The 23,778-nt window shown below is 38.4% G+C and overlaps 1 protein-coding gene across 1 annotated transcript in view; it reads right to left on the reverse strand.

Moving 5' to 3' along the window:
* The window catches only part of LOC102782731 (zinc finger protein 385B-like), an 82,000-nt gene extending 58,424 nt beyond the window's left edge, over positions 1-23,576 (reverse strand). Inside the window, exon 1 of the mRNA XM_006791196.2 lies at positions 23,481-23,576. Coding sequence (XP_006791259.1) covers positions 23,481-23,523 — 43 coding nt within the window. The 5' untranslated portion in view covers positions 23,524-23,576. The remainder of the gene's footprint in view (positions 1-23,480) is intronic.
* Between the last annotated feature and the right edge of the window lie 202 nt (positions 23,577-23,778).

Here is a 23,778-nt window from a genome sequence, read left to right on the forward strand (position 1 = left end):
TTCTCTCTGTAAAGCTGCACTTAATTCCCTGCAATTATGCTGTATATCTATTACATTATAAAGGCTATGTGGTGATATGCTTTTATTCCTCGACTGTATCCTCCACATATCTGTCAATATACAGCTAAATCTATAATAATCACATAGAACTACAAGGTGGCATAGGAATATCTTCCAGGGAACTAAGTCCCCTATTTAGACTGGCCTTTAAACATTAAGACACAACAAATGCAACACCCCTCCAGGCAGCTAATCCTCCTGAACTTCTGGGCACTCTTTTTAGTCTGCGATCAAGGAAACTTCTTGGAATAAGCAACCTAACCGAGATGTGTTGAGAGGTGGACAAAGGCCTTCAGCTATTTTACGCAAGGCAGCTGTGAATGGGATGTTTTGGTGCATGCATATGCTCTTTAAAAATGGCATTAAACCAGACACTGATGCCAAGATGACTTCTCTCACTGCAGCACCTGTCACTGTTCCATTACATCAACAGCAGACGACAGCAGACGAAGCACTTGGCCTGCAATGGAAAAATTGAACCGTAGCAGAATATGATGTTTCTAATAATCACTACATACGATATATCTGATGAGAGAATCATTTTCAGGGGTGTGTACTGTACCCTGTGAAGCCTCCAGAGGCTACAGTACACAGCTTTCACATAACTTACTTCTACCATCAGACACATTTTTTCAGTCCTGACACTCAGAATAAATATTAAGCAAATGAATAACAGAGGGACTACAATTACAGTTGTGTCGCTAGGCAACCATGCTCATCCTGTGTGAATATGACTTTGAACCGTTTCCACACAAAGTGCAGGTCAATTATGCTGTAATTTGTGCTGAAAAGGCCCCAAAAAAAAAAAAAAAAAAAAAAAAAAAAAAAAATTGGTAAAAACCCACATTCTGCAGAAAAGCACATGAAAAAGCATGAGCAACACAGTAAATCTTTCCGAGAGCTGGAGGTGGGAATGGGATTTTCGTGAATCTGAATCCAGTTTGGAATTGGTATCAGCTGGACTGAATCAAGAGGTCATAATAAAATAAGAATTCAAAACAAATGCAACCACAAACACTAAAGCGTTGGAAAGCAACAGGATTTTTCTGTTGAATGCATTAAAATAAATTGGTAGAAATGTTCATGCAACATATGCTTAAATAGCATGGATAATGCAACATTGTGAGGCTGTCAATTATTTATTCTTGCAAACCACAGACATCTATTATCAGAGGTCTGGTTTTTATTTGCTCAAAGAAATATGTAGTGATTTTACTTTGCTATGATAGCTCTAGTGAGCTACACTTGCGGATGACTGAGCTACCATATCTTTACATACCTTACAGCAAACTGTACCTTTGAGACTGAGGATGAAAGATTTAGAGAGGACTTTCTGAAAGAGGAGTGAGAAACCAAATGTAACCCACATTCAGAATCCAGCTGGAGTCAGAGGGGAGCCGTTGATGACATGTAATCTATTGATCACTGTGCTGAATCTGGGGACATCAGATTACAAAACAACATTACCTCAGCTTTGGTACAATGGGGACATTTTATGATTGGTCACCACTTTCAGCCAGTTTCCCCTTACATCTTACAACTCTGACACTGACACTGAAAGTCCATCTTCTGGTTCCAGTTTGTGTCCCAAAAGGTAAAGAGAAAACTGAGATACTGAGTCAAAATAGTGGGATCAGTATTTTAATTCAGTGCTGGTCTGAAGTCTGTGGAAGGAAGCTGTCAACTGTTTTTTGTAAGCTGAACCTCAAAACCTAAACTCAGGAACCAGTGCAGTCTTTTCAGAATTGCATTTATATAATACTAACTGTTTAATAGAGGAATAAAACTTAGCTGTATTGTGGTCCTTGTATGGTAATTGCTTTGTACTATGGGCATTAAAGGTGCATTAAAGGACATGATGCTGAGGACCAGGATTTGGTTACTGTCTAGACAGACTAAAGGGAAGTTATCATGCTGATTTTCAGATCTGTGTATTTATTGTAGGATTCTAAAAGAGTACCTTTCAATGACTGATGGTTCAAACTACTTATTTTACTTACGTTGTCCCTTAGTTCACCTGCCTGAAGCGAGTAGTTTTAGCTCGATTACCCCTCCCTCTAAGTCAATATTTGTATTTATTTTTAAACATTAAACCAATTCCCCAATCTAATCTTAACCAACTGATGTGAGACCAAGGTAGGGAGAGTAAGTTTAAAAAAAAAAAAAGAAAAAAAAAAAAGGTATTTTAAATTTTGTTTATGAAGACGAAGGCTGAACTTACTGACCTCAGTATGATGGTAAAGTAAGGGATCTAATAAATTATAACTACTTGTAGTCAGTTTATCAGTTTATGTCAAAGCTGGACCAATTACAAGTCAACTAACAAATTAGTTAAGGTTTGCAATTAGCTTAATAATTAGAATAAAAGTTAAAAAGGTTGATAAAATGATACATTCATCATAAAATATAACAAACCTTGACAGTGAGGTCTTTATTAAGAAAGGAGTCTAAAGATATACATGACTCACCTGGTAGACTCAAAGTTTAAATGCAGTGAAGTTACACAAACACAAACACACCACTGAAAAAACACAGTGGGCATCGCAAACAAAGAAACACCAGCACAGTGTACACACCATTTACCATATGTATGTATGTATGTATGCCATACAGACAAAACTGTGTTGGCGTACATAATCCTGGAGCATAAGTGGTATGTGTCAGATCTCTGTGACAAGGTCATTTGCAAATGTTCCACTCATATAATGCAGTGATTCACTCTGTTAGGTAAGTGAGTGGGAGCTGTTAGTAGGATGCATATTTTTAGTCTCTACATTTCCCTTTAGACTCAGCTGGTACTGGGAACTTGGGACGCTCATGATGAGCACGTGCATATTGCTGTACGCAACATTAAAACTGTAAAATATAATGTTCTACTGGGGACAACTATTAATGTAATAAAACTGGAACAGATCTCTTGTCGCACTTCAACCAAAATGAAACAATAAACTTTTTTCTGTGGATAAAAATATAAATGTAGTATTTTGGTTGTAATATGAATTCGAAATTTAAATTTTTCCAAATTTTGGTTTCAGTTTAACTTACAGAAAAATGGTTACTTCATCATACCGTTTCCCTACTCTTGGCAGGAGATGACACGCAGTAAATTATAAGAACAGATTTAAACAGTATATATCATCTGAATAAAATCTGTTGACTTCAAAAATCATCATCAAACATTTAACGTATTATTTTTACAGGAAGATACTTACTTACTAAGACTCAGGTTAAGTGTAATTGACAGTGTTGTTCCCCCAAAATTTTGATGCAACACAAAATATTTTAGTGTACCGCATGTGAAGTCTGATTATTAACAAAATATACAAATGTTTCAAAGTTTTTTGGTTTCTAATCCTGGCTGGGACCTTTCTATGTTTCTGTGTCTTCACATGCTTTCCCTGCGCATGTGGGTTCTCAACTATGGTTCTCCCACAGTCCAAAGACATGAATTTTAGGTTAATGGGTGATTCTAAATTGGCCATAGATGTGAATGCTAATGCAACAGAACTGCAGCCTGTCCAACACAGGGTTGCACAAAAAAAAAAAAAAAAAAAACAAAACATTGGATACTTATTTAAAATTAAATTGATACCAACAGTGCTATCTTTGCCTCCAACAACTTCACACAGTACTGCTGCACATAGACAGGTACACTGCCCCTCCCCTCTCTGTTAAGCTGGGCATACACTGTGCGATTTTTGGCCCATTTTGAAGACATTTTTCAGTTGTGCGACCGTTTTGGGGATCGGCCCAAGTTTCGCCTTAATCTATGTCGTGCATCGTGTAGTATACATGGGGTAACGAGAAGCGATTAACACTTCACGACCAGCTCCCGATCATCAATCGTATGGTCGCAAGAAAATCAAACCTGTTTGAAATCCTGTCGGCCGTCATGAAGGTGTCAACGCAGCCTCTCACAAAGCGCACGCGCAAACAGAAATGGAAGTAGAAAGATGGAGTAGCATGGAAGTGCAGTGTGTGATCTGGACACAAGCGATGGAGGCACAACTTGTAGAACTTTGGCAAGCTCATCCGAGCCTTTTCGATGTGGCCTCACAAAATTATCAGTATAATAATTTTGTGAGGCCTGTATAGTGTGAGACCCTGGATCGTGACCGAAGAACATCATACCCCTGCGATTCAATCGTACAGTTTGAGCAGGAGCTGAATAAGGCGACTAAAAAAATAAAAATAAAAAATAAATTGCACAGTGTATGCCCAGCTTTAGCTGAACACAGCCCCTCCCCTCACTAGCAGCTGAACACAGCTGCACACCCCCACTAGCAGCTGAACACAGCCGCGCACCCCCACTAGCAGCTGAACAGTAGAATAACAAACTTGCCCAAGCGTCTCAAGGACTGACACTCCACACTCAAGAGCAATTATGAGCAGTCAGTAAAGCTCCCGTTTCAACATTTTAGCATTAAAATAAGCGTTGTAATCTGACTTGCACAAACATTATTATTAGTTATTTAACTATTAGCAATTATCTGATAATCACATTAGCCATATACTATTATTAAGGTAGTGGGCAGCAGCTAATGATGAAATCATCATTATTAGCTGCTTAGTGCAGAAGCTAAGCAGCATACACTGCCATCAGTCTTGCTCATCTGTTATGTTAGACAATGTTTAACAGTATGACATTTTTTCCCCCTCACAGTCCCAGATGGATACTGAGAACAGTCTATTAGCACCATTTTCCGCTGCGATATCAAAATAGCATTAAGTACTTTTCTGGGTATCAATAGAGTGTGAAATAATAGTAATAGAATAAAGCCTGGACCAGCGTTTACACTGTCTGTTGCCCTGTGACAGCTGGTATAGGTGCTAGCCACTCCATGACCCTGAATTGGATAAGGGGAAGAAAACTGATGGATGGGTAAGTATTTATGAAGTATGAAGTATCAATGAATATAACAGCATCATTAGACGTAGTCAAACTATAAAGTCAGAGAGAATTAAATAGAAACAAATAAAAACACATGCTTCTCTAAGGTGGCTTTGCCAGATTCCCAACAAATGTACGTGTTTGGCATCGATCTTGTTCACACCTCACAGCAAGGACCACACACACATATACCCACACGCCCACATGCTACTGTCTGTAGTGCGAGATTAGGTTCAGTGTTAAACAATGAGGCAGAGCAGGTTTCTGACATGCCAGCTCTTTAATTAGACCACTGGTATCTGAGGATATACTCACTCACACTCACACACACGCACACACAGACACACAAACTTGCACTCAGCCATGTTTGCATAATTTTAGAGGACATTACACTGACTTACAGAAGGTTCACCAAAAACCAATCCAAAATGCATCTTTTACCTTATTCTAACCTTTGTTGCAAGTCTGCACAAAAACTTAATGATTGATGACGACTTCCTTCAAGGAAGGTGGGTCCCCACAGTGTAAATATAAATGTATTTATGTCCCCACAAGATAAGAATTATACACACACACACACACACACACACATTATGTGTTAAATGTAATCAGAGTTGTCTGTCTAGTGTTTCTCACAGTGAAACAGTGCCACGAAGAGATATGAGCCAATCAGCTGTCACCTTCACTGATGTATTCAGAGGCTCCAAGTGACTAGACAGCCCAGCATGCCATCTCTTTATCCAAGTATTGCACTGCATTTGAAAACATGGCCAATTCAACTAACCCAACTAACTATCTAAATCTTATGAATTTAAGATTTAACACATCTTAAATTCATAAGCTGGTCAACAACAAAAATGTATAAACTTTAAAGCATTATCATCCACATACTGTAGTGTATTAAATTTCATCTCAGCATAGCACACTGTTACGGGTTTAATAACAAAGCCAACAGATCAGGAGATATTTCTTCATGGAGAATTTAAAACACACAAGCTTTTTCCTTTAAAAAAAACAAAAACAAAACAAAACAAAACATGAAACAGAAGTAATGCTGGGCAGAAAATGTTGAAAATTGTGCTTCATTTATTTTTATCAACAAAATTTTATCCCAGGCCTTGTTGCAGGGTTTGCTGTGTGTGGGTGTACTTTGTGTTGTGGTTACCTGTCTATACAGGAAATTGTAGGAAATGCAGAAGACCGGCCAGTGTTCTCCAGAGCCATTTAAATCGTACCTTTGCTTCATCTCTTTGTCACAGCATCCCCATTTGTTTTTGTTTTTTAGTTATCATAATTTGTTTCTGACATACCCTTGCCAAGTCATCAATGCACCCCTTTACACCACTGATACAGACTTACAAAAATAACATAATAAATATTTGGTAATCTGTATTGAGTTGGTGGCGTGATTCTGTGATCAGTGATCATTGATCATTGGTCTTTGATCAATGGGGTTTGATCAGTGGTTGTTGATCAATGGTCATGACAATTTGCATATTAATGATCAAGTAAGTGACCTCACAGCCCATTGTTCATTCAGTGAGCTAGTTTCAGTCATCGTGCAAATGTAACGTTTATAAAGCTGGGGCAACCTGCAGTCAGCTGAGACTGAAGAAGTCACTTGGATGAGTGACAAAATGTTTCTGCCACTGAAAACGCTACGTCCAGATGAACAGAATCAACCCTTTGTGTGTGACTCTATTGTTTCTTGAAATCTTCAAATCGGTTGCATCATCCAGTATAGTGCAGTAGCATCTAGAGAACACTAAAAATATGTTTAGATCAGTACTTATTGTTCCACTATTGAAATGTTCTCCTTGAGTGGACTCTGACTCAAAAAAATTTACTAAAATGTTTACGGTTAGTGAAAGTAATGAGTAATGATGATGAACTGGGGGATAAAGGACAGACAGAGACTTTGTATAAAAAAAAAAAAGCTTCAAAGCCTCAAGATTAATATTTTTATCATCTCCATTCTGGCATTTTGAAACTGGACAGGATGAGTTACATATGTATCTGACTGAGGAACACTGCACACCATATGGTATTGGTCGTCCCAAAGCATACCCTATTTTAAGCACTTTTCTTAAAAAACAAAAAAAACAAGATTTGAAACTAACAATCAACACCACAAAATCTTCAGGGAAATAGTTATTGGGTCAAACATCAACTGAGCTGTGAGGTCATTTTCTATATCGTCACAATAGGAGCTGCCCACTGCTCGTTCTTAGAAAGCATTCAGATTTACAAAGAACATAAATGACTAGGCCTACAAAAGTAGAGTCGTCAGGCCTTCAGTCTCCTCTCCTAATTCAAAGTAACTCACAAGCTGTGGCAAATCCTTGATCTCGCAGCTCTCTTTAAAAAAAATCTGTTTGGATTGAATATCTGCAATAGTCGCAGATATGGCAATGGTATCCACATTCTCTGTAAAAATGCTGCTGATATAAAAACCCTTGGATTTTTTGCACGGAGCTGTTGAAGACAAACCATACAGGTTCCAGAGCATAACTGTGAAAAAAAGAAGAAAAGAAATAGCTGTAGTAGCTTGGAAATGTCTTTTTTTTCCCTTAGCTTTTTCTGTGCCGTAAGCCATTAAATTAAGATAATCTGGTATGGTTTTAGTATTGGATTACAAAGTGAAATTGTAGTTGTGGGTATGTGAGAAGTTATGCAATAGGCAATACAAAATGCATCCAGTGGTGTAATGGGCTGATGAGGAATTTGCAAAACAGGATAAATGCCTTCTAATCATTTTTTTCTCTTTTCTCACAAGATGTAATCAATCTCTACATTTACTGGTTACTTGTTCAGTCAGAAGGACGACACACATCCTCATCTGTAGCCAATTTAGCTTCTCAATCACCTAAATCGTGCATTATTTACCCGCCAGAAAAAAAACAAACAAAAAAATACAAAACACACAACTGCTGGACACTCAACATGCTCAGCCTAATCATATCACACTTCTGCCTGTTTTAACTTCCATACACGACGGATTTGATTGATGAGGTGTGGGCAACTGTCTATGCAGTGACATAGACAATATGTCAACACTTTACTAAAGAATGGTGCGAGCGAGCAGGTGTCCCTCTGTGACCTGTGAACTTTAGAGAAGTAGCTCACTGGAAAGCAAAAATCCTGTTCTCAGTATGGTAGAACAAGATTTGGAAGTCTGTTATTACTGACTTTTTGGTTATTTGATATATAACATATCCATCATAAAAATGTAACTGTTTTAAACATTAATAATTTTTGAATACTGCACTGTTTAAATTTTCAGCATTTTGCCAATTTTCTTAAATACGTTTACTTTGTGGGAGGGAAACAGAAGCAATGTAAATATAATCCACATCTTGGCACAAACTCTTGAAGATTTCCATAATCGGAGGGACCCAGTGCCCATGCCTATTACAACAAATCCCCGTACTTGCACTTAATCTTTCTTCAGCCTTGACACATTCACACAAAGATCATTTGTGCTCTGCGCAAATACTGCTGAGGTAGGCCACAGCCAGGAATGACAAAATGTAATCTCTGTTGCCCAGGTGGAGTCTCTCAAACTGAAGTGCTTACCAGTACGTGGCCAGGCAGTCTGTGTGTGTGTGTGTGCGTGTGCGTGCGTGTTTCCTGTAATACGGAGAAACGGTGACAGGCCAGAGAACCCAATTAGCACAGAAAAATGTATTCTTTTCCATGTGCCCTACTATATTTCACAGTTACAGTGTTTTGTCCTCAAGGTAGTACATAAGTTTATTGTATCTTTCAATACATTTACTATTAACTTGAATGTAGACTCTACCTCTTTCTTCCATCACCTACAAGATATCTGCAGATCTGCCCTTTGAACAGATCTAAAGGTATAAAGGGTGTGTCAAAGATATGACAGTAGCTATCTTAGGCCCCAGTCGCACGAGCCATGAGGCCAGTTGCCAACCACTTGGCAACCATTGGCCTAATGACCAGTAAAGTAATAACTGTGCCTTTTGCAGCATGTTGGTTTCAGCATTAAGGCATGAATTTTACTTTCAAGGCAAATATTTTAAGTTTCTGTCCAGCTTTTCAAGTGTCAACTCTCAGCCAGTAGTTGGCAAGTGTTTGCAGACAAGTCAGGATCTTTCACGCAAACTCCAGGCGAGTGTGCCATTCTGCTAACAAACAAAGCAATAACAATGAGGGTTTTGGCGTAGTACCATCTTTGCAACTAACTGCACATCTCCAGGCATCAACCACTTGCAAACTGGTTGGGTTTGCATATTCCTAGTGACCACAGGTTGCCATGCTGTCCCCAACTTGGGTCTAGGCCTGTGTGACCGAGGCCTAAGCTAAGTTGAGCTTGTAAAGGGAAAACAGATCAAAGTGTTCATTGAAAAAAGACAGTGGAGAGGAATCGGCTGTGGGTACCACTGAGTTTTTCCTTTATTCCTCTCTCCTTTTAGTCTGTTCATCTTAGATTTTAAGACAGAGTTAATGTCAACACCGGTAATACTTCCAGGAAACATAATTGATACAGTGACGATATATTCCTGGCCAAATATGGATAAGAGAACACATGGGATGCTGTTCCGATCAATAGTAATCCAGCAGATGTACATTTATTTTATGATTTTACCAGTTAAATTCCTGATAGTGGCAAAGTGTTAAACTATTGTGAGTCCTTTTCCTACTTTATTGTTGCCTTTTTGGTGCTTTCAGACCCCAAATGTATTCACTGTTTTGTGTATTATTTTGTTTTTATCCATTAACGGCTTTTGAAGCTACATTTGAGTATATGGATCTGACTAAAAACTTACTAGAAATATATACGTAAAGCAAAATGTTACAGCTTAACCATATAATGCAACCCAATGTATAAAGCATTAGTATTACTTTGTTGCAGAGATTTATCAGGTCATTTATTGCCACATCTGCATGAAAGGTTAAAAATGTTTTTGGTATATACATAATCTTGAGCGAGAATAATGGATATATAAACATCTCATTGACATGTTTCGTATGCATTCAGGTATTCTATGAAAAAGCAGCAGAGGACATGGGATTAAGTTAAGGACAAAGAATGGTGCAGTGAGAGGAGAGGAGAGGAGAGGACATGTGAAACCCTAAATGGGAGGTCAAACAAACAGAGCTATTTAAATAAAAATAAGGGCAGCAGACAGTAAATGACACAGAATATAATGGGAAGTAAATCATGAGTAAAAGCAGGGTAAGCCAAATGGGAAAACTGTGACGTTTGGGAACTTAGGAATAACTTTTTTTTTTGTTTGTTTAATCTGGGGGAGGGACCGCTCTTCAACCAAGGGCAACAGCAATTGTGGGCATCTGTCATGGGCCATCTGGGAGAGCCCTAAGGCTACTGTAGGCACCAAAGCAAATGTGACCTGAGCACGAAGGCAGAGTACAGAAAATGCAGTCGCACTGCAAACAGGGATTTTTTAGTACAAAGTACAAAATTAGAACTTGATAACAATCCAATGAGTCAAAACATTTGATGCAAAAATATGTCGCAGCATTCAAATCATGATGAAAATGTACCAAGTAAATTAAACAATTCATGAGGTGTTTTTAAAACACTGTTTATGGTTGTTTAGTTTCTGAGAGGAACAGCTTTCATGAAGAGAGCTGGATGTAAGACTTGATAACTCACTCTTTACTTTGGACAGGGAACAGAAGAAACATGAAGTCCTTTTTATCTTATAAAGTGTGAGAATTAAAATTCTATATCTCAGTTTTGACTGAAAAAGTTAAACACAGACCTAATCATAATTATATTTAATGTATAGGGCAATAAGTGTACAGGTGAGACAATGTTATTGTTCTTCTTATTCTCAATAGAAACAATACAGAATATTCCTTTAACCCTTTAAAGCCAAATGCGTCATATCTGATGATATTTGTATCCCTTTTTGTGAGTTTTTGAGACTTCTGCACCTGAAAAAGCAAAATGATTTGCATAATACATTTTTAAAGAACACACCAGATGTAGCAAATATAGTACAAATTAACATTAATTGCAGGTTCAATAAACACAGCATTTTGAAACAATAAGTTTCAATATTTTTCTGGCAATTGTTTCATGGTTCCGACTTTAAAGGGTTAAACTATTTTGTTTTTGTTATGTATTTTTTTTTTCAAATATGATGCTACTTGGTACAGTTCCTACACACAAACCACTAAATCCAGATATAATAAATAATAAGCATATTTTTATAAGACTGCATGAACTCAAAAAGAATCTTTAAAATGCTTCAGGTTAAAATTTGATGCTAAATTAAAATAATTTTGATGAGTTGACATTTACTAACTAACATGTCACCATATATTTAACCGCTTATTTGTGGCAGATTGAGAGGCATCCAGGAAAATGTGTAGAGGACCTGCTGATTATAAAGAGATAGATTAGTTTGGACAACTGTGTTAGATGTGGGCTGTTGGAAGGGATTGGCCTGCAGTCAACTGTAAATCCGCCTCTTCCTTCCCTTCACACTCAAAACAAGACTTGACCTAAATTCTCGTTAACAGTTTTAGATATGTTTAACCATGGGCGCCTACTGCACGATGCCAACAAAGTGGGAATTTATAAAGAATTGTTGGAAGATATTAATGGAATGCCGACATCACTGTGTTTTTTTCTGCATAACACTTGGCTAACTTGTTTAGCAGTGCAGCCAAGATGAATGTATCTCCGATACAAAAAAACCTGCACGCTTACTTACTGCAAGTGAATCCAAAAGATTTTATGAGCTCTTATTTTATATGAAATGTGTGAGATCAGTATCATGGGTACTGTACTTGACTAAAGATGCTGTGGATGTTTTATAACAGGACTGACGGGCGACACTTTTCCTCAACGTATCATTTACTTTCGTTATTAAGCTCTGGATACACAGAGGGATGTTTCAGATCCCAGTTGCTGAGTCTTGCAGCAGCCAATGGCAAGCTCCTGCAGTTCTGCCTGATTTAAGGGAGATATTCGGGAGGCTTAGAGAATAAAATGTCTGTGGCCAGTTTCAGCTGGTAGCCTTTTTGTTTTTTCTGACTGCAGCAAATGTTTTTGGAGTCTAAAATTAAAAGCACTTTTCTATAACCTGTGCAGTCTTCATGGAGGAGGAGGAACTGTCTTCAATCATTTAAAGGTTTCTGTGTCTGATACGCTGTCTTCAAAGATTCAATCTGCCTTCAGGCTTTACAACACTCTGTCCTACAAGTGTATCTAGTCTTTAAGTAACCGTTTCACCTTTAACTTAGATTTCCAACTTAGCTCAACTCCTCCAGGAATCAGTTTGGCATTCCAAATGTGTGTTTTGATCTGTAGGTTGAAGCTGGCTGGATTATTACTTTCACATTTTAAATTCTGAAAATAAACTAGGATAGAGGTGTAGGATTAAAAGTAACAAAAAGCGACTTGGGGAAGAACGAAATGAAATTAACTTTTCACAAGTTTACATTTGGAAAAGACCCCTGAACAGTTTTCACTTTGTGTTCCAGGCATTTCTCACAGCAACGGTAATGCAGGCCAAAGCTGCGACTAAGAACATTAAAAATCATAGACACATGCACCTTATTTCTATTTTTTTATCTTTGGCTTGACTTGAGCAAACATTAAAAAAATGTTTATGCTAACTGATCGCCTGCCAAACAAATAAAATACTTCCATTCGTAGGAGTGACATATGCTTTCCATGTGGAGTGATAGCAGAGAGTGGGAGGAGGGATGTATGGATGACTAATGAGGATGACTAAGAGATGCTTTCAGGGTGGTTTTCCATTTCATTTGTCTAGCCCATGTCTGGCCGATAAGTTGATAAATATACATTGAGTGGAGTCGATCGTGAGACCCCTGTGTAACAACTGCTGATTCAAAATATACAGGAGATATTTAAAATGCGCACATTAGCACTTATGGTTGACAAAGAATTATCTCTACAATCATCTCATATTGTAAATTCAAACGATTAATAAATAGCCTGTATGTTATAACTTACAAAAAAATGAACATAAAATAAGATGGATAGAAAAAATCCAAGTCCTAATCAAATGTTCAGCAGTTGGCACAGAAGTAGCTAATTAGAGTTTATAATATAAATAATTTGTAATATCAGAGATTCTATTCTAATTTCAGCAAAGCAAAGATGGTGGTTGGTGGCTTTTTAAAACTTTCTTTTAGGAGAAAAATTACCAAACTTTTCAAGTGGCTTTTATCAGATTTGACTGGCGAATCCATAACCACCATCAAAATAAATGAACAAAATAGCTACCTGCATAAATAACTATCCAGCCAAACTTTAGGTTAAATACCTTGAGTCATCGGCTAGAGTGGATGATGTAAATCTAAACGCAGACCGCAGGAATTGAGCGTTGTTTAATTTCTAGAGCCCACTGTCCAATGTTGACAGATGACTGCAGATAAGATCACTGTTCCCTTTCTGCTCTAATCACCCATCTTCCAAGTTACTGTGTTGACTCATGCTGGAAGCCTGACAGACCAAATTGGATTGACTTTTAATTAGAAGCACTCCCAAGGTAAAATGGGTTTGATTCGCTGAATGATCCTGTTATCCCATTAATGCTGTCTGGTTAGGAAACTCGTCTAGACTTGTTCATTCTGACAAATAAACCAGCTAGCTAAATCTAGTTTTAATCACATTCTCTAAATAGGCGGATACAATATAGCAAACACAATGTCATTCATGGCTTTCATTGATGAATAAGTCAATAATTGTGCTTATCAGAGGATTATGATTACTAGAATAAGCTACATTTACAAATGTGGCAGTTCTGCCCCAGGGCTTAGCCCTGAATGTTCTGATATCATCTTTGTTCCTCGCTACTTAGCCATGCAGTCTGTCATTACAAACATTAGTGAAAAAAAAAAAATGGGTGGATCTACAGAGCTCACTGAATACGAGTGTGGTAGTGTAGGATGTGACTGTTGCAACATGGGAAATTTTCTGATCAATCGTAATTGGTATTATTACAAAACTGAAGTGTTTAAGACACAAAGCAACACAGCTAAGTGCGAGACCACGTAAAGTTACTGACTGCCAAGTTTCTGAGGGGCATCGTGCGTGAATTCAGAACTAAAACCAAAAAAGTGGACCACATCAGTCCAGCTCTGAGGTCTTCACACTGGCTGCCTGTCCGTCAGAGGATAGACTTTAAAGTTCTGATGCTGGTCTATAAAGCTCTGAATGGTTTAGGACCAAAATACATCAGTGACCTCCTGACCCAGTATGAACCTTCCAGATCCCTCAGGTCATCTGGATCCGGTTTTTTATCAGTTCCCAGAGTCAGAACCAGACACGGAGAAGCTGCATTCAGCTTTTATGCTCCATATATCTGGAACAAACTCCCAGAAAGCCTCAGATCAGCTGAAACACTCTTAACACATTTAAATCCAGGTTGAAGACTCACTTATTCCCAGCTGCATTTGAATAAAGCATCAAATCCACACTTTTAAGCTTAAATTTCAAAACTTAATCAATTTTAAAATCATGCTTTTTATTTGTTTTTGTTTTTTAATGTCTCTGTAAAGCACTCTGAATCACCTTGTTGTTGAATTGTGCCTTGCCCCTGCTGACTCAGTAATTGCAGCACCTCCTCTGGCATTAACATCAGCATAAACACTGTGTGCCGAGAACTCCTGTAGTTGTTTTCTGTATGCGGCTTAGTATGTTGCTCATATAATGTGATGAGCCCAGTAGGGGAAATCTACTCAAAGCGAGAAAAAACATACAGAAAAACAAAAAGAATACATAGGAGCTAAGAACAAGTCACTGTTTTGGATTCACATGTGATTGTAATGCCATCATTCTAGATGACAGCTATGGGCTTAATCCTTTGCACCATTAGATCTCACTTTTCTCATTTTATAGAACTTTAAAAGTCTTACAAGTTTGGTCTAAAAAATGATGTTTACGAAAAGTCTAAGAGGCGTAAGCCAGTTGAGGTAAAGGTGTTCACCTACCTCTAAAACCAAATGAAATAATGCTGAAGTATTTATGAAACACTGCATTTTTGCTCAGTACTAACTAGGAGACCACACTGAGTAGGTTTGCTTGATGTTATTTTCATTAATGTAACAAAGGTCAGTGAGAAAAACCCCCAACACAGTTGCATTGTCAAGCATACACTCTTAAATCTACTCATTTGGCTAAGTTGTCCATGCGTATATATGTGTCACTGAAAAGGCAGGTAATTTTAGTGGTTTAATGCATCCAGTCTGTGCCTCCTCCCGTATGCTGTTTGTGTTGTATTTGTTAAGACTAAGCACCCAACACGTTACCTATTAGTTGCTACTTTATTAATTCAAGCTAAATTACAGATTTTTTTTTTTTTTTTTTCATAAATGACTCTGAACTGATCACTGGAACCAAATAATTTTTTAAAAAATGCCTTGACCATGTAACTGTGACCACTTACGTTATGAAACATGTTCATCAGCTGTTACTCTGAAATATTCATCTGTCACCTGAGCTAAATTCTCCACATGAGATGGAGCAGTAGAGTGCAAAGCATTCTTCCTCTACTATTCACTCCATAAAACCTGTAAACAAGAGTAATTTATCATCATGAAATTGAGTCACATGAGCCTAATGATCATAACTTAGTAGACATAACAGCCCAAGAGCTTCACTATCAACTCTCTATGATTCAGTCATGATTGAAACCAGACAGCCCGAGCAGCAGAGCCATGCCATAATGGCTCTTTCAATTAACGGCCATTTAATTTTGGCTGCTTGAGTGGTCTTTTGTGCACAGTAGCAATAGCCATTGGAGAGAATATAACACGGCATTTAATAGAGGAACAAAGAGCAAAATTATTTCAGTATAAGAAGCTGCATGACAAGTCAGGCGAGAAGCAAAAGCCCTTTGATCTCAGGAGAAACAGCAAAGACCGAAAATGTTTCAATTGGATGAGGTGCTACCTCAAGTGTAGAAAATTTCATCAGCTTTATTTTCTGACTGAATCTACTACAACTACAAGAGTTTTAAGGCTGGGGCATTTTCTCATTAACACGATTATTCAAAGCCTATATTTTGTCAGGCTGTATAGAGCAGAGGCTGTCCTCGTGCATTCCTATAGAAAGGATAAATGTACAAACTAGATTAGAAACACATCTAGGTGGACTGCGTTGAGGATCTGGACAGGCCAAAGCTAGAACAACAGTGGCAATTTTCCTTATCTGCTTTTTCTCTTTATTGTGTTTTGCTTAGTTTGGTCATTCCATACAAATACATTCAGAGATACAGTATGGTTTGATCCCGACTCGTATAGTCCGCATGTCCAAGTTTCCTTAGGCAAGATAGTGAGTCATAATTTGCCCCTTAGAGGTCCATAACTGTGTCTGTGCTTGATAGAGAAAGCCTTTATAAATGTGTTTGTATGAGTGAAGGTGGTTTGTATTGTAAAAGCACTCTAAGTAGTTAGTAAGACTAGAAAAGCACCATAAAAAAAAGAGTTCAATTTACCATAAAAATTGAGTCTGATTGAGTGCTACAAGGTTGTACAGAGTGTTTACTCTTGCATCTAATCCTACCAATATTGGCCTTGTAATGCCAGGAGGAGTGTTGGATCAAGTCATGTCCCCCTGTGCATGTAAGAGGGGGGGTGCAGCTGTAACATTATCAGCAGGAGGGCTCCAAGTGCTCTGGCCAGGACTAGCTTCACTACTATCAGCAGCTTTAATTGCACTTACAGTAACATAACGATTTGTTGTCAGCTCATCTAACATTGTCTTCGCTCTGTCCATTCACTGCCCCCCCCCCCCCACACACACACAGTAAAACAGCACAGAGGGACTGCAGAGAATGTATGACAGCAAAAATGTAGTCGATTCTGAGCTGACTATAAAGAATCTTAGGCATGACAATACCTAAAATCAAGCTGTTTGGTCAGATGGTGCCTTTAGTAATTATCCCAGCTTACAGTGTAGTGACAAAAACACACACGTAGACACACACACACACAAAACGTGATGTAAGTAAGAAACACAAAAGGAGAAAAATGCATTTCATGTTTATTCTTTAAGTTCAATTTCCCACACTGGAAACTGGGGTTTAGTTCTGAGAACTACAGTATAGGAAGACAAACCAACGACACTGCTCTGCACGTAGGAGTAGTCAGTAACATTTGTGTTTCATCAACAAATGTGCTCCCCCACAAGGACACACACCAACACAAACTCAAGGTTTGTTTCATGTTGTCATTCAATTCAGGCAGGAACTTGGGAACCTTGGGAATTAGCTCTGCAAAATATTTGTGAATGATTTGTGTGCCACAGGCCAACTTAGCCACAGCCAATTCCAGTAAACCTGAAAACTACCCAATCAATACACTGTCTTAAACTTCAAATCTCAGGTCTAACCTGCAACTGCAACATAACACAGCTAGCTGCAGTTAGATTAAATATACATTTTTGTCATTTACTGTTAATTCAACAGATTATTAACTCTGAATTAAACCATGACACTAAAAACTGGACTATACCAATATCGGTACTGAAAATGAAAAATCTGACTTTTGTTGTGATTTAGCATTATATAAATAAAATGTAACCAAAATCCACACAGTTTTAGTAAAAAGTCAACTGAAGGCCACATCCTGATGAATTTTATGTGACGATCGGCAACATGACCAAGTGCAACCTTTTATGGATTAAATGGTGCAAAATTATTCAAACACGGAGACCAGTCTTTCTTGTGAATGACCTTCAGCCCATTATAAAGAATAATTTCTCTGTCATCACACACATATGGGCGTAAACACCCACATATACACAAAGCACACACACACACACACACACACACACAAAGAAAAGCGTTTTCACACAGCTTCCTGCTGTGCTGAATCTGTACCTGCAATGCAGCCACGGGGGAATGGAGAGGTAATGGGCCGTGCGAAAATTCAACTTCCCACACAGCCCTTAATATGTCTGTGCATCCCTCTGTCCAGATGAAGGGGGACTCGAGGAGCTACTATCCATCTTAGCTGGTTTAACATTTGGCTCCGTTTGCGTCTAGAAACACATGTTTGTGTTTTTAAATGGAAATAAAAGGTGCATGTGGAGGCAAAATTGCTCAAAGAACATTTTTTAAGCACTGCGGCAGCAGCGTGTTTGCTTTCAAAAACAAGGAGGGGATGCTAAGAAATCACTATTCACACTTTCTGTGTACACCTTGCCCTGTGATTACATGACATGATGACAGGAGGCATTTTTGTTAAAAACTAGCCTGCTCCATGTGAAAAAGAGGAAAGTTTGCACCTTGTTTTTCAGTGAATGTTTCTGACAGCGATTAATTTTTTTTTTAAACACCAGGGAAGCAGATGATCCAGCCACATGCAAGAAAATGCATACCACAGTATACATGTGATAATGCTCTATATGAGCTGCAAACAATTTAAGATGTAACCAACCGACCATTTGACTTCATCGTAAGCACAGGGTTTATCTTTTTTCAGCTTTCAGTTTATCACAAGAGTATTGACCACCTTGTTGTCATAATGTGCCTTCTATCGATCATTTGTGGGTGTTTTGACATTTTGTACAAGCTCTGAAGGACTGCATTTTCACCCAGATAGAAATTTGTTATGGGGTTCGCTCGACAATCGGGGAGGTGGCTCTGCCCTGTCTTCACCTCTGAGCAGCCAAATAAAGATCACTGTTATCAGTCCAGAGGCAGGTTTAAGCTGCCAGTCTGTGAAGGAGACTGTCATCTGATTTGTAATGACACAGCCAAAGAGCCATTACGTCTTTGATGGGAGATTTAAGCAGAAATCCATTTCGGAGGGTCTGAGGAAAAGCAGGCTCGGGTGGGAGGGGGGTTGGGGGTTGGGAAGAGCAATCTATTGTGAGTCTATTGTGATAAGGTGTAGACTGCACCTGCAATTTGCTAGTGGAAGCTTCGTTTTGACGATAACTGTGGTTAGTCGTTTCGGCGACAGTCCATTTCAAATTATTACCGATGCCTCACAGAGGGTTTTTTTTCCATGCGATTAGTCACACCGAATGAAGACAGAAGTGTTTTGTTTAAACATTTGCAGTCCTTTTTCATGCTGCTGTTGGACATCTGCAGGGAGAATGTGTGTTAACACCACAAGCAGCCGCTGCAACAATAAAATCCAGGGCAGAAAATGGCTGCCGCACAGCTGATAGACTATAGTGTTCTGGCTTTGGCGATGTGGACTGCATACAGCGCTTTTCTCCACATTAGTACTCCCCGTTTTAATTTTCTTAAGCAATTCCAAACAAAAGCAGCAAAAACTATATGATGTTACTACAATACTAACCTTTCAATTTGATGTATACTCCCTTTAATTATAAACCTCCTTAAGATGTAGTTCACAGAAAAAACTGCTTTAAAAAAAAACAAAAACAGTGGTTTAATTTAGTTATTATTAATAGTTTTTCATTTTTTTAATTTTCTAAGCGTTACTGAGAAAATCTGAAAAAATTATTAACAAAATCAATCATTATTTGCGCCTCTTCTGAACAAAAGCATAAATAATGTAATGGTGACATTTTATCCTACTTTTTATTAATGACTTATTTAATTAGACTAATATTAAGGTTCTGTTTGTTTATTTAAATATTTTACAAGATTTGGACAATGTACAGAGTAGGCTAAAAAACTTGTTACTGTGATAGCAATTGGTAATAATTGGTAGCAATAAAAAAAAATACTATCTCATTAGGTATTGACTTACAGTAGTATTGTTACCAACTGTCCTGTCTTCTTGTCCTCCAGTTGACACACAGCTTCACACAACACCTCTCTGCATTGCACCCATGCAGTCAGTTATGACCGCAGCCTGCCAGCTACACTAGTTAGCAATAGCTGACAACTTGAAATAGTCAACATGCTAACACTGAGGCTTCAGAATACTCACTCCACAATCAGTGAATGATGTCATCCATGTTTTATACTGTCTATGGCTGAAATGTTTTAAAAATTAAAATTCTCGCATTGACAATTTAACCTTAGTCTGTCTGTTATTATTTTGGATTTTTTTTAATCTTAATGTTTATTGTCAAAATAAGAAACCATGTGTGTTTCTTAAATAGACCTGACGCCCTAATTATTTAGTTTCATTGGGGAAAAATTGTCAGAAGCACTGAAATCATTTAATTAAAAACAAAAAGTTTTTATGAGTCATATTCTTACTGCATTATCCTTACAAGGAGTTTGGTGACATGTTAATAAAATCAACACAATACTCCTAACTTTTTTTTCCTCTGAAAAAACACATACTTCATATATACTTTATACTATAAATATTCTGTGATGACTGTGATGTTTCTCAGTCCAGACTGTGGAATTACACATCACCGTATTCTGACAGTACCTCTGTTGTAGCTACTCACCAGTCATTTTTATATGCTTTAATGCATTTCATTAGAGTGGTCGAGGAACTGTTTCATGTTGATGCTAGTGTCTTCTCCTACTTTATTTGCATTTTAACTCTCAGGCTCCAGAGGCTCTTCAAATAAAGGCAGCGAGCTCTGCCTGTCAGTTGGCTGTCAAAGCCATTAGTCATAAAACACATTAGGAAAGCCACACCCCATGGCAGCTGTATAGTATTCAGGAGTACCAATGGGATATCTCATCAATCTCCGTTTACAGCACAGGGAAAAACACTGTTCATTTTCCCACCCTGACTATAAAGGCCCAAGAGTGGCGTCTCCCTGCATTAAAAAAATCTTCTGTCACACCAACGCGAAGAAAAAAGAAAAGCAATATTGCCAACATATCAACAAAGAATGATTTGTGGATGAGTGTTCAATCTTTGTTGGACTTTATCAGCAGGAGCCATGAGTCCATTGACAGCTAAGGGCTGGAGCTCAAGCTGCTCCCATCCCAATCTCGTTCCACATGATTATTCTCAATTTCACAGCTGATGGTTTTTACTGAGACAGATGGCGCCGGCCAAATGCCAAAGTACAGAAGAGAAAGCTCCAAGGTAGGAGAAAAAGTTAAAGAAGGGGGTAGGGAGATAAGCTGGTCACTCAACTTCATCACCAATGTTTGGAATGGTAGCAATCTGTGAATGTGACCTTTCTCCATGGTGCAGGCCGGTGAGAGATGTGGTGCCTCGGTAGATGCTCTTGGGTTTGACTATACAGACGGGGTGCTAATCTGAACCTGAAGAAGCGAGGGGGAAACATGCACTAGTGATGAGGTGCCAGTGCAGGTAGAGGCCAAAGAAATGAAGATTCTGTGGGAATCTAAAAAATCTTTACCCCATCTATTAAATTCATAGAGCAGCATTTGTCCCTAACTGCACGTGTTGTTTTGTTAAAATTAGCTCATAATGAGCTCAATTATTTATTAATAGCTTTTTATTATTATTTCAATTAAGCAATTAGGATCCAAAACTCCAAATTATTGAGTTTACCATCATATAAGACAAACAAAAGGTGAATTAAAGGGCAGCTCTTCTCTCCAAGCTTACCACATTTATTGTGAAAAACACTTTTCCCCTCTTCCACAAATGGCTTTTGTATTGGGAGGCCTTGCACCATAATATGTTGAATTGTCTTACAAGCTGCTAACTTACCAAACCTCTCATTACCTTTGCTCCTCATTACTGAAATGACCCTTATGATAATTTCAGACTTTCTTCTTTTCTAAAAGAAATCGAATAACAATTACCCTTTTGCCTTTCTGTACTGTAAGTACTGCTTGTCATTAGAAACTGCTGCCAGTCCATTTCCCACATGTATATTTAACATAATGTGCACTGAGTTTGTCTCTGGATGAACTAACCTACGTACAAATTTAGCTAAATGACTGCTTTCATGCTGAGACTGGAGAGAGCGAGTCTGGCCCAGCTGTATACACACCTAAGAACCCAACAGAATCGCACATGGTGTTAAAAAAAAAAAAAAAGTTTAAAAAAAAGAAACTCTACCAGCCTCACACTGGAGGAGTGCTAGTGAAAATTACAGCATCACTCAGGGGAGCGGGCAGTAGAAGGTGTGGGATTTGATGAATCAAGGACCTTTTGTTCACAGCGAAAATGACTGGCTTCCATGCAGTTGGAAAGAGCATCTCCTCGCCAGAGCTTGGCAGGGATGCAGCGTCATTTGGAGCCATTTATGTTTGAAGCTGACGCAGAGGGGGACGGAGGCGAGCAAGGTCACCGAAAGAGGATGCAGAACGTGATGATGTGGCCAGTGCTGGGTGTTTAAGTGTGTCTACTCTGCTTGAATCGAGCAGCAGCTGAGTATGCCAGGGCCGCACTCACGGTAATGATGGAGTGAGACGCTCACATCTATAGGAAGATTGAAGTGAACCTCAAGTAGCACAGCTGAGGTTTCAGCACAGTAAATGACACGATGAGCACACACACGTGTCAGTATAGAGCCAGTAAGTTTATCGTTTGATTAGACCCTAAATTTAACAGGGATTACTCAAAAATAAATAAATAAATAAAAATCATCTGTTTTGGTGTCAGCTGCAGATGAATATTCGCCACTTGTGATAATGCTTTGGATTAAAAACAAAAAACAGCAAATGGCATTTTGAAAACTATTTTTTTTTTGTATTTCACACAAGAAAAAACGAGTCCACTGATTGAGAAAACGGCCAGTAATCAGCGAATTCAATTTTCATCTTGGGAAAACAATACAACACATGTATTTTCCAGAACCTTTCATCCACAGTGATTTGCGTTTTTGGCCCCTCCACATATGCTAACAGATAGAGATTTTAGATTTGGGGTTCAGTCTTATTCAAAGATGATTGAGCCAGGACCACCTGCACTACACCTGCTAGTACTAAAAGAAAAAAGTTTGAAAAGACAAAGCATATTTGGGTTAGCGCCAAATATAGGATAGCCATAGGGCATAGGAAGAAAAGACGCATATGGGGTTGACTCTTTATTCTTTCATATAAATCTTCATTTAATGTTAAAATTATTCCACAGAATATTGGCCGACATCCTTAAGGGTCTGCACACACACAACTACAGTATGAAACACACACAGGGATTCAGCGATGTGCACTGAGACACTCGAAATGCCTAAAAAAAAATGCCTGAGCTCCAGGGTTTAAATAACTTCATTCACAAACCCAGGTATGCCTCTGACCTCCATTAACACCACCAGATATGTGCCAGGATATTTTTTCTTCTTAAATATGACTAAGGCAACTACTATAACCAACGACAATTAATACATGTGATATTTGTGCCTCCAAAACACTCAGATTTTGAAAGTTAGAATATGTTTTTTTGTCAAATACTAGCACTTTTCATACACACCGACAAACCAAACACAAAACTGGAACCCTTATCCACCAGGAAAAGAAATAAAATATCCATGTTTTTTAAATTGATATAGAATGTTTTAACTGCTACTACTTACTTACTTTAATTTTAAATAGATAAAATAGCAAATGCATTTCTATCAAACGCAAAAGAAAGACACTGTAGAAACATTTAGTCGACACGAAAGCGCAGTCCGCAGGTGTCCAAAGCGACGTACACAGACAAACAGCCTCGGAATACAACATTTAAACAACATTCCTACCTGTGTAAGACGGTTGCACAGCTCCTGTGTCGCTACTGTCCATTTCCAGCTGTCACAGATTACAGCGCGAGCTCAGCTGCAGGCGTTTCAGTCCCGCGAGCGAGTCCAGAAAAGATAAAACCACGAGGGTAATGCGCGCGCGCTGTGGCACCGCCGCCTGCGCGACAGAGATACCGAATCACTGCGCGCGAGGATGTGAGGGAAAAGAAAAAAAGGGCCAAATGAAATCAGTCGGCGTGAAAACAGGGTTGGAGCAGCAGTGGCACGGGACTGTTTGAAATGTAAAATGTTAATAAGA

This window comes from Neolamprologus brichardi, chromosome 8, assembly GCF_056152115.1.
Source record: "Neolamprologus brichardi isolate AB-2024 chromosome 8, ASM5615211v1, whole genome shotgun sequence".
NCBI classification, from domain to species: Eukaryota; Metazoa; Chordata; class Actinopteri; order Cichliformes; family Cichlidae; genus Neolamprologus; species Neolamprologus brichardi.